General features: G+C 46.5%; 7 protein-coding genes across 7 annotated transcripts; 3 read left to right on the top strand and 4 right to left on the bottom strand.

The window, feature by feature from the left end:
* Positions 1–187: 187 nt before the first annotated feature.
* pmi1 (mannose-6-phosphate isomerase pmi1) lies at positions 188–1,850 on the top strand (the record flags this gene model as incomplete). The annotated part of the gene is made up of 7 exons (XM_057087082.1): positions 188–218; positions 267–287; positions 341–432; positions 495–732; positions 799–1,340; positions 1,393–1,774; positions 1,825–1,850. The coding sequence occupies 7 exons, from the start codon at positions 188–190 to the stop codon at positions 1,848–1,850; spliced, it is 1,332 nt and encodes a 443-aa protein (XP_056946911.1).
* Positions 1,851–2,758: 908 nt separating this feature from the next.
* Positions 2,759–4,027, top strand: N7483_003644 (putative 6-hexanolactone hydrolase; the record flags this gene model as incomplete). Its single annotated transcript, XM_057087081.1, has 4 exons — positions 2,759–2,964; positions 3,036–3,181; positions 3,249–3,835; positions 3,893–4,027. 4 exons carry the CDS (start codon positions 2,759–2,761, stop codon positions 4,025–4,027), a joined length of 1,074 nt encoding a protein of 357 aa, XP_056946910.1.
* A 421-nt stretch (positions 4,028–4,448) lies between these two features.
* Positions 4,449–5,590, bottom strand: N7483_003643 (putative Coatomer subunit epsilon; the record flags this gene model as incomplete). The annotated part of the gene is made up of 4 exons (XM_057087080.1): positions 4,449–4,557; positions 4,618–4,856; positions 4,932–5,067; positions 5,133–5,590. The coding sequence occupies 4 exons, from the start codon at positions 5,588–5,590 to the stop codon at positions 4,449–4,451; spliced, it is 942 nt and encodes a 313-aa protein (XP_056946909.1).
* A 471-nt stretch (positions 5,591–6,061) lies between these two features.
* Positions 6,062–7,771, bottom strand: N7483_003642 (pyruvate decarboxylase; the record flags this gene model as incomplete). The annotated part of the gene is made up of 4 exons (XM_057087079.1): positions 6,062–6,478; positions 6,540–7,114; positions 7,221–7,431; positions 7,484–7,771. 4 exons carry the CDS (start codon positions 7,769–7,771, stop codon positions 6,062–6,064), a joined length of 1,491 nt encoding a protein of 496 aa, XP_056946908.1.
* Positions 7,772–8,110: 339 nt separating this feature from the next.
* N7483_003641 (aminotransferase-like domain-containing protein) lies at positions 8,111–9,857 on the top strand (the record flags this gene model as incomplete). Its single annotated transcript, XM_057087078.1, is given in 5 exon segments — positions 8,111–8,133; positions 8,314–8,374; positions 8,392–8,565; positions 8,589–8,741; positions 8,778–9,857. 5 exon segments carry the CDS (start codon positions 8,111–8,113, stop codon positions 9,855–9,857), a joined length of 1,491 nt encoding a protein of 496 aa, XP_056946907.1.
* Positions 9,858–10,895: 1,038 nt separating this feature from the next.
* N7483_003640 (uncharacterized protein) lies at positions 10,896–11,351 on the bottom strand (the record flags this gene model as incomplete). Its single annotated transcript, XM_057087077.1, has 1 exon — positions 10,896–11,351. The coding sequence occupies one exon, from the start codon at positions 11,349–11,351 to the stop codon at positions 10,896–10,898; it is 456 nt and encodes a 151-aa protein (XP_056946906.1).
* Positions 11,352–12,783: 1,432 nt separating this feature from the next.
* On the bottom strand, positions 12,784–13,479 carry N7483_003639 (uncharacterized protein; the record flags this gene model as incomplete). Its single annotated transcript, XM_057087076.1, has 1 exon — positions 12,784–13,479. The coding sequence occupies one exon, from the start codon at positions 13,477–13,479 to the stop codon at positions 12,784–12,786; it is 696 nt and encodes a 231-aa protein (XP_056946905.1).
* Positions 13,480–13,523: the final 44 nt, after the last annotated feature.

The raw sequence follows: 13,523 nt of genomic DNA, 5'->3' as shown, positions 1-13,523 counted from the left end.
ATTCCCCGATTTCCAGAAGCAGCAATAAATTCGGACATTACCGTGTACCATTTCATTGTTTCATCCCGTCATAAAAACATAAAAAGAGGAGACGTACCCTTGGTGACAGCTCACCGAGAGTCTTGGCGGCGTGGAGATCCTATTACAAAATCAATCCATCTTACTCTTTTCAACAACCACCTTCACAATGCAGATTCCATTGCTTCGTTTACAATGCGGTATGTTAATACATAGAATGCGTCAAATCATTTGCTAACTCTCCTTAGGCGTCAACAGTTACGACTGGGGTAAGCTCCAATCGATTCAAATTCAATATGCCCCGCACTAAACTCCGTCATAGGCAAGGTTGGCGAGACGTCTGCTGCAGCCCGTTATGCGGCCACGACTGCAGCACCAGAATTTTTGATTGAGGCTGAGAAACCTTACGCTGAGGTGAGTAAGCCTTGTCCAAGAATTTCTCGGTAGCTAGTCGCTAATAAGCTATGCTATTCTAGCTATGGATGGGTACCCACCCCTCTCTGCCTTCGAAAGATGTCGAAACCCAGCGTACCCTCCTCGACCTTGTCCAAGATAACCAAGCATTGCTGTCATCGGAGATCAGTGAACGCTATGCGGCTCGACTCCCTTTCCTCTTCAAGGTGCTCTCTATCCGTAAAGCACTGAGCATCCAGGCCCACCCCAATAAGAAGCTTGCTGAGCAGCTGCATGCGCGGGACTCAAAGAACTACCCCGGTATGTCAGGATGCTCTGATTGAGACTATTTTGAATACTAATCTCGGAACTTGAATTTCTATCTAGATGACAACCACAAGCCCGAGATGACCATTGCCATTACACCGTTCGAGGGACTCTGTGGGTTCCGCCCACTCGCCGAGATCGTACACTTCCTGCAAGCAATCAAGCCTCTTCGCGACTTAATTGGAGAAAACGTGACAAGCGAGTTTGAGACGACTGTACAAGGAAATGAAAACTCCGAGGATGATGCTGTGGTGCAGCGCAACAAAGACGCCTTGCGCGTCCTGTTCAGCTCCCTAATGGAGTCATCTTCCGAGAAGATCGAAGCCGCATCAAAGGACCTGGTCGCATTGGCAGAGAGCTCATCAGCGACCTTCGGTACATTGTCCGGAGAGGTTGAGACCAATCCGAGCAACCCTGAAGAATTAGCCTCCATCATCCAGCGACTCGATGGACAATTCCCCAACGACATTGGTCTGTTTGTTTTCTTCTTCCTTAACTTTATCAAGCTAGAGCCCGGTGAGGCGATGTTCTTGAAGGCCGATGACATTCACGCCTACGTGTCTGGAGACATCATTGAATGCATGGCATCATCCGACAATGTCGTTCGTGCAGGATTCACCCCCTAAGTTCAAGGACGTGGACACTCTGACCAAGATGTTGACGTACTCGTACGCCCCTATCGAGGAGCAGAAGCTCCGTCCTGTGGACTATCCCTACACAGTCTTCAATGCGACAGCTTACTCAAGTGCTTCATCATCTTTGCTGTACGACCCTCCCATCGAGGAGTTTAGTGTGGTCAAGACCGATCTGAACCGGACTGGCGCCAAGGCAACCTTTGACCCGATTGTCGGACCTAGCATCTTGATCTGTACCTGTGGCAAGGGCACGATTTCTGTGGGCCCTAAGACTGAGGAGGTACAGGAGGGCAATGTCTTCTTCATCGGGGCAGACGCAGAGTGTGTGATCGTGAACTCTGGAAGTGGAGAGGGCGAGGAGAATGTCTTTACAACATACAAGGCATTCTGTGAACTGGACGGTGAGAACTAGGCCAATCAATAATGGGCTACCAGTTCTAATTCTCAATAGCTTCTCTTGGCCGAGCGAATCTGTGATATGGAAATGTCCCAGTATACGCGTTTAGGATGGAAATTCGGAGTCGAATATAATGCATGATGATTGAACACCTATCATAGACTGATAAAATAGGAGGTCAATTCAAGTTGATGCCTTTAATCTGTAAAATTTCTTTAACCCGTCGGTACGGTATTCTTCTCAAATCAATCGTCCCAAGGTGTGTGCCCTTTGAAACAGCCTCCAAGACATAGATATCCCCAATGGAATAGTCGGAAATACCGTAAACGTATATTTTTCCTTGGAGTATAGGAAAGTAACGGCCGTTTAAGATGGATGCGGGGTGGGACTGGGACCTCGGCAACTCGGATGTCGCTATGGGACGCAAGTGCTGGATAGATAGCTCCATTGAGTTGAATACATACCTTGATGAGAGCAGCTTTAAACTCAGGCAGTACGTACAAGTAGTCACTGCGCTCGGGTTTGCCAATGGTAATGTATAGAGATTCGTCCATTTTTAGCTTGAACTCTCAGCCGTAAAGTCCAAGTTTAGTTCCAAGTCTGGTTGAAGATGAACAAAATATAAATGATATCATGCGGTGGTGAAGGGTCTTTGTAAATGAACTTGAAGATGAAATATTCAAGTTGTGGTCTTTATTAAGGTCGAAATCCCATCCTGGATCCTGCTATATAGTATTATCATCTTATTGTTGTGATTGGTGATATCTTCAATTCGAAAGTCCGGGGTATTCATCCTGAATCATTCATGAAGGATCCGCGGCCCCACAAGGATTGTATATGCCGAGGCTGGACCCTTGAAGCAATTAAGTAGATGTAAAGCGGGGATTCGGCAGAGTATACAGTTGGGGTTAACCTGCCTATTTACGTCTCCTTGCTTAATCTTCTCTTCCAGCGTTACCCAAAAATCTCCGAACATTGTTTACACAAAATGGCTACCTTCAAGCGAGTCGATGTTCCCGAGCTGACTTTGCAGGAGAAAGCCGATATCCCCTTCCTGAAGGTTGGCCTCCTTGTTAGATTGCTGTACACTGCACTCACGGGCGTGTTTCGGAGTAAATTGTACCCAAAGAATTTCCGGCATCATCTTCTCACTACGCTGTATCGAACTTCACCATTCTCGGCTCGACAACACCAGTACGTTGAAAACTTGCAAAGCTTGAAGTATAAGCCTGAACAGAATAATTGACTTGGCTCTTACTTAACAGGCACATAAACCTGTCAGCTCCAGAAGTCTATGAATTGTGCATGAAGAACAGAGGTCTTGAACCAGAAGGCCTCTCACTTCCTCATAATGCAGACGGCTACTGGATTGGCAATAAGAATGCGAAGAAAGTATTAGTTTACTATCATGGTTCGTTCATCCGCCTATCTAAGATAGGAGTGGATAGCATATACTAACCTGAATATACAAAAAACAGGTGGCGGCTTTGCTATGGCACCACTTCCATCGCATATGAATTTCTTCATTGATCTCATCCAAGTCCTCAATGATCATGGAAACGATATCGCCGTGTTCTTCCTTCGTTATACATTAACACCACACGCCAAATACCCAACCCAGCTTCGCCAAGCTGTCGAAGCTCTGCGCTACATTCTCAACGAAACAGGCCGATCCCCAGCTGATGTCGTCCTCGGTGGAGATTCAGCTGGTGGCAACTTGGCTATGTCGACCCTGCTACACCTATCACATCCACACCCTGAGATTGAGCCACTCATACTGGAAACACCGCTGGCAGGTGCTTTCGGGTTTGCGCCCTGGGTGAATTTCAATACCAGAGACTGGCCGTCCATGACAGAGAATAAATATAGGGATGTATGTACGGCTGGTGGGCTGGATGTTTGGTCTGGAATGTATCTGGATGGACGGGAAGGAGATAATTGGAGTGAGCCTAGTAGAGCTCCAGCTGAGTGGTGGGCAGATGCAAAGACGGAGCATATTTTGTTGCTGGTTGGTTCGAATGAGATTCTATTTTCACCAATTGAGGCTTTCGCGAAGAAGGTTAAGGTATGTGATGATCTTTCAATGAGAACTCTTGTTTCCCCTTGACTAATATTCTTATAGGCTGTGTTCCCTGCGACAACTTTTCTTGTTGGGGAGGATGAGACTCATGATGCTCATCTGTATGTCGATGCGGGAGTTAAAGAGGGAACACAGACAGGGAACGAGTTACGACGATGGGTGGCTGCTCGCCTGTAATCTGGAAGCTTCAAGTGATCCTCTCGGGCTTCAAATGATCATCGCAAAATCATATTACTGGGCTACTAAATGTAAACTTGCCGAAGGCATCATACTACCTAGGTAGTAACACAGTGCTCACTATGGACTAGCGATGATGTAGTCTATTGGATAGCCCTCGATCACAAACAACAACTTTATTGGAGCTCAGAGACTCAGCTCTTAATTACTATAATGTCATATTGTTTGATTCAATCACAAATGCAGGAAGATGAAAACACATGTTTTCCGCACTAAGCAGAAGTCGTATCAACTCATAATAAACCAGGATAGCCAAGCATCCCAGCTCTAAAGAACAGGCTTCACAAAAAACAAAGCAATGTATTTTTTGCAAGACTCCACCAACGCTCTCGGGATATCCGTCCCTATATCTTATGTTATCTTAGGAAGACACCTTAGGTGCGTACTTGGCCGCAGCAGTGTCGAAAAGGGCACTCTTCTCTTCGATATCGGTAAGCAGCGCGTGTGAGGGCTGGGCCTGTTGGAGCCGGCTACAATGTAGAGTTAGTATACAAGTCAGAATAGCAAGTGCGGATAAAGGCGCTACATACGATTCCAGATCCGCAGTCGGCTTCCCTGACAGCACGTTCAGCACAATTGTGTTGGCAATCAGCTCGGCATCCTCAGGGTACTTCTCCATTGCGGTAGTGAGGGCGGCCTCAGCCTCAGGCAGACGGCCAAGGTGAATCTCGGCGACAGCTTGGCCAACGATAGACAAGGCGGCAGCGGTGCTAGGGGCGGAGGCGAGTTCCTCGTAAACGTAGAAGGCGGACTGGTACTGTTCACCACCCTATTAAAGAAATAAGAGTCAATTGGTCAGTTCTGCAAAGGAAAATGGCAGGCGATGTTTCTGGTTGTTACTTACAACTCTCAGGCCAAGCCATGACTCGGCCAAGTTAACCAGCAGTGAGTCCTGAGCCCAGCGCTTAGCAGCTTGCACCTCCTTGAGCGCAAGATCGGAGCGGTTCTGTTGGAGTTGGATTTGGACAATCAATGCGACACTGAACCAAAGCTATTAGTATGACCCAGGGGTATAATGCGCTGAGCATGCGACGGGTTTACTCACGCCTCGAGGTTACCCTGGTGCTTCGATAGCAGGGACAGCGCTTCTTCGCTTTGCTCCTGAGCCTGAAGCACAGTAGCGGCGAGAACCTCCACGGTAGCATTCTCGGGATAGTTCTCGGCGAGGTCCTGGGCCAGCTGGAGAGCGTCGTCGGCCTTGCCGGTGACCTGCAGGGCCAGGGCCTTGACGGCGGCGAGATCAGGGGTGTCCTCTTCAGTCGAAACGGCGGCAAGGACCTCGTCAGTCTGTCCAAGGGCAATCCGAGAACGGAGCTTGAGCACACGAGCTGGGAGCTGGTTCTCGGGGAAAGGGAGGCGGTCTCGAAGTCGATCACCTCTTGGTATTGACCAGAGTGGAAGGCATTGTGGATGTTGAGGAGCTCTATAGAGAGGATGAGTGAGCGTCGACGATACACCGAGGAGCATGTTAAGCTTACCGCCCTCTGCTGAAAAGGGATCCATTTTATTGAGTAGTGGGGGTTTAACAACTGGGGTTTATGCGGGAGCGGTGTTGATGTTCATGGACTGGAACGGGCATGCTGGCGTTTAATGCGGGAGAGGAAGGTCGGCCGAGGGCAAGTGGGCCGACCGCCTTTGTATAGTAGGATGAGTATGACGATGTATAGCTCTGAATTTTGATATATTGAGAACTTGAATATACAATGAATTAAACACAGAGAAACCTCCAAGTTTCATAATTCAAAAATGTATGGTATCTTTTACAACTTGGACCAAATATGGTCTGGGCCTACCACAGCCCTGAGTACTATGCCGAGCACTCTAGTAGTACTATAGAACTCCCAAGAGCCATATATTAGAGTCTGGGTATTCTGGTAGAAAATTGGATCCTGGCTCAAAATTATCCAATGGTTTATTAAACTCAAATCAACCTTGGAAGGTATATGAGCTATCAAAATGGTACTTGTGTGACTGCTACGAGTCCTCCTCCGCAATCTGTTTCTCTAGAAGCCCCAAGAGCACACCCTGTACATCCTCTCGGCCCATGTAAACTTCCACAATTCTCAGACCTTTTCCTTGCTGAAATCGATCAATAGCAAGTACACTTTCAAGCTCACTATGAGTACTGGCAGTGAAGCAATTTTCAGTCGCATGCTTTTCATCAGCACCGAAGAACTGAAGAGCATATCTATGCCTCCAAACTGCGATGTCATTGTAGCCTTGCTTCCGCCCATGAATCGCACGCTCAATAGTATAGCCATCATTATTAATGACAAAAATGATGACATTCAAGTTCTCTTTGATGATAGTACTGATTTCTTGAACGCTCATCTGGAGACTTCCGTCTCCGATAAACAAAATAGCACGATGGGTTTCCGGTTCGACCTCCGACTTTGCAAGTGCCGCTCCAAGTATTGCAGGAAGCATATAACCAATTGAGAGCCATTTTTACTGCTCCGAACAACCGTGAAGCCGATGGAAGTTTGAAATGGCGTCCCCCGTGGGATGCAGTTCCCGTTTCTGTGAGGATCAGGTCGCCTGTACGAAACAGACGGTTCGCAAAGCGCCAAGAGCTTTTTTGGATAAGCGGACCCTGAGGATCATGATCTACCTGATCGCTCGCGGCAGGTGATCGAGGGGGGCCCTCGACTTTCGGGATGCGCTTGACGTCAAGGGCTTCAAGTAGTCTCGTCAAGAAACCATTGGAGATATCTCGGTGCATCTTGTCGCTAATTTGAACGATATTTTTTGAGATAGAAATGGTCACAAATTCTGGTGGAATCAACGAGAAACCTGCAGTGTCGGTGTCGGTGTGATGGGGTCCCAAGGAGATTATCAAATCCGCACTCCCAAAATAAGTCTTGTAGATGTCACTTCCCAGGGATCCAGTATAGTTGCCATACAAATTTGGAAGCTCCCCATCAACAATATCTTTTCCAAAAATGGTAGTCCAAGTTGGCCAGCCAGTCGCCGTGATGAGGTCGTTCACCTGTTGAACGATACCCAGAGCCCGACATTCTCCATCAACTAGAATAAGCGGTTGTCTTTGCAGAGTAAATCCGGTTCAGGACTGGTTGAACTGGTTCATTCTCCGGGATAAAATCTTCTGAAATGCAGAGCGGTGTCTTCAAACCGGTAGCCCTCACACCAACGTCTGCCATATCATCTGGAACCTCGATGTAAACTGGCTGACTGTGTATCATCGCCTGCTTGAGCACTTCATCAATCTGTTCAGGAACAGTTTGAGAATCGATCAAATTCGTCTGAGCCCTAGTCACATGAGAGGCAATAGTCGCAAAATGACGGTAGTCACCATCAGCGAGAGTATGATGAAGTTTGGCGCGCTTTTCTTGATCAGAGCGCGAGGGTGTTCCAACAATGTGAATCACGGGGGACTTCAGTAAAAGCGCCGGCAATTCCATTGATTGCTGATAGTCTACCAGCTCCGAATGTTGTGATGAGGGCTGAGAATCCGTTTATACGAGCGTATCCATCAGCGGCGTAGGCAGCATTCAGCTCATTGCAGTTGCCAACCCAGTGTAGCCCGGCTGGCTCAACAAAGTCGAGTAAACGAAGGTTGTAATCTCCTCGTACTCCGAATACTGATCGAATGCCGAGCCGATGGAGTCTGGTGAAGAGGTACTCGGAAAGTTTGACAGTAGCTGGGACTTGTGTGATAGTCATGGTGTCAGCTGATTGCTTATAACGATAACGATAATGACTTCCGAGGTCGGAGACTCAGAAATGAAAATGAGAGGGGAATGATTTGAAATGCAAGTTCCTGCACATGGACGCTCGTTTATTTATAGTGACTCTTATCGCGCGCACTTTTCCTTATAGAGTGTGGTGTATATTCCGCGCTGCGGTCTATACTCCGGTCCGATCACTCCGCATCATCTGGGTGTTGGGAAACCCCACAGAGCCACAATAGCCGTATGCGCATTCTTGTTATGTCAATGAAACGCATAAAGCTCCTCATCTTAAGTGGATATATCGTCATATTAAGTGGAGCTATGGAGCACTATGGGTGCAGCGTTCGGACAGAAGTGAGTTGTCTCCGATCACGCCGGTGAATCTCTCCGTTGGAACTAGAAGACCTGGGCAGCTTTCGTGGCATTATAAATTCCTCAAAGATGACGGCTTTACAGAATTTGAAATATTTGTGAGATAAAGACTCCGAATTGATCACTTGGGCTATGTTTTCAATATCCATCTCTGATATAAAGGCCCCTCGGGCCGGTTCTGCACCTTTACCGGTCACAGTTGCACCCTCAACATCGGCAAATTGTTTCAAATGAATACAGACTTATACGAAGCCATCTTCCAAAAACCTCGAACCCCACTTTAGTGTCGAAAGCCAAGCCTTTGGTGGCTCAGCATTGAAGAAATCCTCCAGTGTGGCAAGTACAGGGTCCAAAAGAATGATTCCCCTCGGAACCGGCAGACCAAGTCCAGAATACTATCCCTGGATTCGCTCGGTTTTCAAGGATGAGTTGCTCAGCTTGAATCAAAGCAATTTGATACCTATTCGGAGGCCATTACGAAGGAAACGAATCCACCTGCTGCGAATGGTCACCATCAGCTAGCCCTCCAGGTCTCTACCAAGCATGACGACGGCTACAATTTGGCGCTTGCTTTGAATTATGGCCATGCTGTTGGATAACCACACTTGCTTCGATTCATCACCGAGCATGTCGAGCTGGTTCATAACCCGTCTTACTCTAATTGGGATACTTGCCTTACCGCAGGCACGACTTCAGCCCTGGAAATTGCCTTCCGCATCTTCTGCAACAGAGGCGATATAGTCTTATCAGAAAAATACACATATCCTGGAACCATCAAAGCTATCAATCTGGTCGGAGCGCAGATGCAAGCTGTGGATCTAGATAAAGCGGGTGCAAGTGCCATATATCTCAAAGAAATCCTGGACAAATGGGACATTTCCCGGGGACCGAAACCTACAGTCTTTTACACTATCCCCTGTGGTCAGAATCCTACCGACACCACTCAATCACTCAAGAGACGGCAACAAATTCTTGAAGTCGCTGAAGAGCATGTTTTGATCATCATCGAGGACGATCCATACTATTTCCTTCGGCCAGGATTATGCTCAACGGGAGCGGACTCCGATATCTCGGCAGATGGTGTCCCTTCATACCTTTTCCTGGACACATTCGGGCGTGTAGTACGATTGGATTCTACATCCAAGATTCTGGCACCTGGTCTTCGTGCTGGCTGGGTTACAGCCAATGCCAGTATTATTGAAAAGTTCCTTGCCTATCAAGAGGTCAGCACTGTGGCAGTGAGCGAGCCTGTACAAATGATGCTTTACATATTACTTGATGACAACTGGGGCCATACAGGCTTCTTCTCTTGGCTCGACTTCCTGTCCCAGCAATACCGGATTCGCCGAGACCTCATGCTGGAGGCTTGTAGTAAGTATCTCCCACAAGATATTTGTACCTGGGTGCCACCTGACTATGGGATGTTTCTCTGGTTGGAATTGGATTGGAGAAAACACCCTCAATTCAAGGATGGCCTGTCGTGTGGGAGCTTGAGTCTGAACCTACTCGAGATTGAGAATAATATACTACAACTGGCTTTGGAAGATGGTGTTCAGGTCACAAAGGGTTCTCTCTTTCGCTGTTCAAAGAAACCTATAGAGGAATTACATTTTCGGATGACCTTCGCAGCTGCTTCTGAACAGGATTTGACTCAAGGTGTTAGAATCTTTGCAGGTTCTATAAGGAAGGAATTTACTATCTATTAAAGGATGAAACAAGACTAGTCATCTATCATCTATCTTCCTTTCCACGACACAGCTTATGAGATATAATTTATGCGATGATTTCATATATTCGATGATTTTTTCAACTTGGAGAGCTTGAAGAACTTGAATGAGAGCATCATTTGAATGTCTTATGATTTCTTGAATAGGTACATGTTTGAGCCCCAGATATCGCCCGCCAGGTGAAGTCATCCGAGCCATTGATCCACTCCCTCAAAAGTACTTTCCAGTGGATATCATGTTGTACTCTGAGTCAGATATCATGGATGTGCTATGGTTCGTGCCCCAGTAGTCGACTTGCGGAGGTATGGGCCGATTGTGGGCCAAGCATGAGAAATATTTAGTTTCTTCTCCCTTGCCACACGTGCAGGTCTGCCTGTGCGTTGAGCCCATAGAAATGAGATCAAGAAGCGAAAATATAAGAATCTCCGCCTGGGTCGATGATCGTCCAAAAAAGTAAGTTCCTTCCCATCAATAACCTCTAGCTACATCAGAATAGGCTATTCTGATCTGGGCGTTTTACTTTGGGCTCGCTAACGGGATAGTACTTACAGCAAAATGAACCTTGGAATGATCGTCAGTTGTACAACAAGTTGAAATTCGTTAAAAACATGAAAAGAAGACAAGACCTCTGGACACCACCACCCCCTCAAACCAACTTGGAAACCCCATCAATTATACAGAATTGAATTTGATATTCAACTGTGAATACATGAAATGAAAAAAGTAATTCAAGAAAAGTCAGTATACATAAAGAAAGAAAGAGACAAAAGAGAGAAAAGAAAAGAAAACACCTTCCTAAAACTTCCCCCCCAGCCATGGATCGACAAATTTCAACCCCATAGGTGACCAATTGTCGGAACCTCGCGGCGAGACGTTTCCTTCTTGTCTCGTCTGACATCTCCCCTGACGCCGTATTGGAGATGCTTGATACAGAGACAGTAGTTGCATCGAAGTCGGGACTCGGATGCAATCTGTACTGGTTTTCCCCAGCAGAGGGAGTAAGCGAACTTGAGTCAATCAAGTCCGGATTAAAGGAACCCTGATTGCGGGTTTGTAAATGAGTTTCAAACAGAGTGTTCTGTGAACTCTGCTTGGGGTAAGGAGGAACGGCCTCGAGTTGGAGAGGGTAAGAGCCTCACCCTCAAATGTTGTTTCGTCGGAATCAGACAATTCAGTGTCCTCGTTTTTAATGTTGTCAACGGGGACAGGCTCGTATTTATTCGTCTGAATCATGAAGATTGTATTTTCGACCCACATGTAAAAGGGAAAACAGTTTGATCGGCGGCCTAGTTTTTTCAGGTTTCGACGAGTCAACATTTTAGGCTCAGTGAATCGGACTAGAGGAGCCCCTAAGGCGTTGTGGACTTTGAAGGTCCGTGGGTCAATCAATACCTTGTCCCCAAACATGGCATCAAGCCAGTTAGGTGTTTCCGGGGACGAGGGATAGTAGACAGGATTGGAAACAGACACCATTGTATAAACATGTGATTAATGGATGATGTGAGCTTGTTTGTGGTAGGTCTCAGTAGTTGAAGTATTATCAGTGAGTGGTGGTTGAAAAAGAAGGAAGAAAGAAGTGAGGGTGGTCAGGACAAGCCCATATACAGTCCCCATCATGATCTACTAAACCCGTATGGGGCTATCATCAGATCTCCAGATGTATACTAGTAGGCCTCAATTGAGCCATTCAAGAATATCACTAAGCCCATTTGGTATCTGATACATTGAACATTCACTTTTCAAACGTTTGTATCCTTGGTTGTTAACCCTAAGTTAAGGGCCGCGGAAGATGGAACTAAGCTTAATTTGGCTCTGCCCTGGATGAATTAAGCATGAACTTAACCATTTGAAGGTAGCGGAGGGCCAGATAAAAAGCCGACATCAAAAATAGCTCTAGACTCCTTTCAATTTCATTTCATATTCAAATAGATTTTGTCAGATCAACTTGATGTTGATTAATCAATGGTCTTCTAATCCTGACTGAATAAGCTCATTTAAGGTTTTTTAGGTTTCGAGTCAGCATGGACAACTTGAAATTACATCATATAGCAATATGTAATAATGAAATCATACTCTTATCTGAACCTGAGATTTGATATGAAATAATATTGTCAAGCTACTACATTTGGACGTGAAAATCATGGCATTTGGTTTCAAGTTTGTGACTCGGAGAAGCCAAGAAAGCTCGCATACATCATCTCATCTCTATCGGCACAGAATAAGTACAGTTTGAATGTGTGCTGTCCGAAAGCATCTCATGAGTCCCAAGGTCACTAAATAGATCGTATTGCCCTCTGTGACAGCTCCGGCCTGTTGTAGCTTGATGAAGAACGTGTATCATATGGTTCACCGGGACGATATGTCTGATGATGACGGTGTGAGATTTGTACATAGAATTGGCGGGCTTGGAGTATCCAAATTATGCCAGCAGCCTCTTGCGCAACAGAAGGCATCCGTCTCGAGGCCTTGCTCAAGGACACATAGCTCGGATAGATGTCAAAAAATTGCAGGCTGGTTTCAGCATGAGAGCAACGGATAGTGTATCCTATGCAGGTCTTCTGTCGAGGCTTTCACTTCTATTCTGCATCGGCCCTTGTCAGAATTTTGATCACTTCTGTTCTCCTAAGCTTCATTTTCGTCTGAATCCCATTTAGTTTCAGATGTTTCACCACATAAACAAGTCAGAGGTTCATCATGGGATAAAAGCATCTCCCCAGAGATATGACTGTTTATTAAAACGCTCCCAATTTAGAATAATACAACGCAGATATTAGTGAGTCTAAGCAGCACTTAGGAAAGATGAGTCTCAAAAACAAGAGTCATTAGTACCTCGGTACTTTTCATCGAAGCCAGCCCATACGGCAGGCAGATTCACAGCCGCTTTTGTGTCATGATCATCAATCATTCAGAACAACTTCTTCACCTTGTCCTCTCGGTCTTCGTCCTTTCCCCATCGATCTTCCCACAAATGCGGCGGAACATATTGCCAACCCATAGGAGCCCCCATGCCCCACTGATCCTTCATTTCTTTCAAAGTCACAGGGCGAACCAGCTCGTAAAGCTCCACGATAGGGTATCCGTACTTCGACTGCTTCAATCCGGCATTGAAATCTTCATTACCGATCCCGAATGGCTCAATTGGCACAGAGCCAGGGGTATGGCGTGTGGACTCTGGGATAACCGCGACATGTCTGACAATGCCTAAGTATAAGTGGGAGAAGTAAAGAAATAGTGAGCGCGTAAAGTGGCCAGGAAATACATACGTAATAGAAGCTCGACCCTTGCCACCATCGCCCGTTTCATAAAACCACAATCGTGTAACCCCATCGCGTAGTCGGTACTTGCGGTATTCGTGATTCTTTTGTCGGCTGGCAATATTGGCCATGTGCACAGGCTTGATGGCCATCAACACATCTGTCTTGTCATTTTCGGACGCGCTTGAGCTAGACGAGTTCGCGTTTGACTTGGATTTGGCTGGCGATTGCTTCTTGGCTACTCGATTCGCGTTATTGGATGTTGTGAGCACGGAGCTTCGCGTAAAGGCGTCTTTCAGGGTGGTCTGTGTGAGCGAGGGCTTGGGTGGAGAGCGCGTAGGTGCCATTTTGAGGTGAGGTAAACAAATAGTATTCGAAAAGCTTGAGATTG

Source organism: Penicillium malachiteum (genome assembly GCF_028827825.1).
Source record: "Penicillium malachiteum strain IBT 17515 chromosome Unknown utg000002l:1.0-8849297.0:1.0-8852440.0, whole genome shotgun sequence".
Taxonomy (NCBI): Eukaryota; Fungi; Ascomycota; class Eurotiomycetes; order Eurotiales; family Aspergillaceae; genus Penicillium; species Penicillium malachiteum.
Note: the sequence above shows the minus strand (reverse complement) of the source record. Positions and strands in the feature narration are given on the sequence as shown.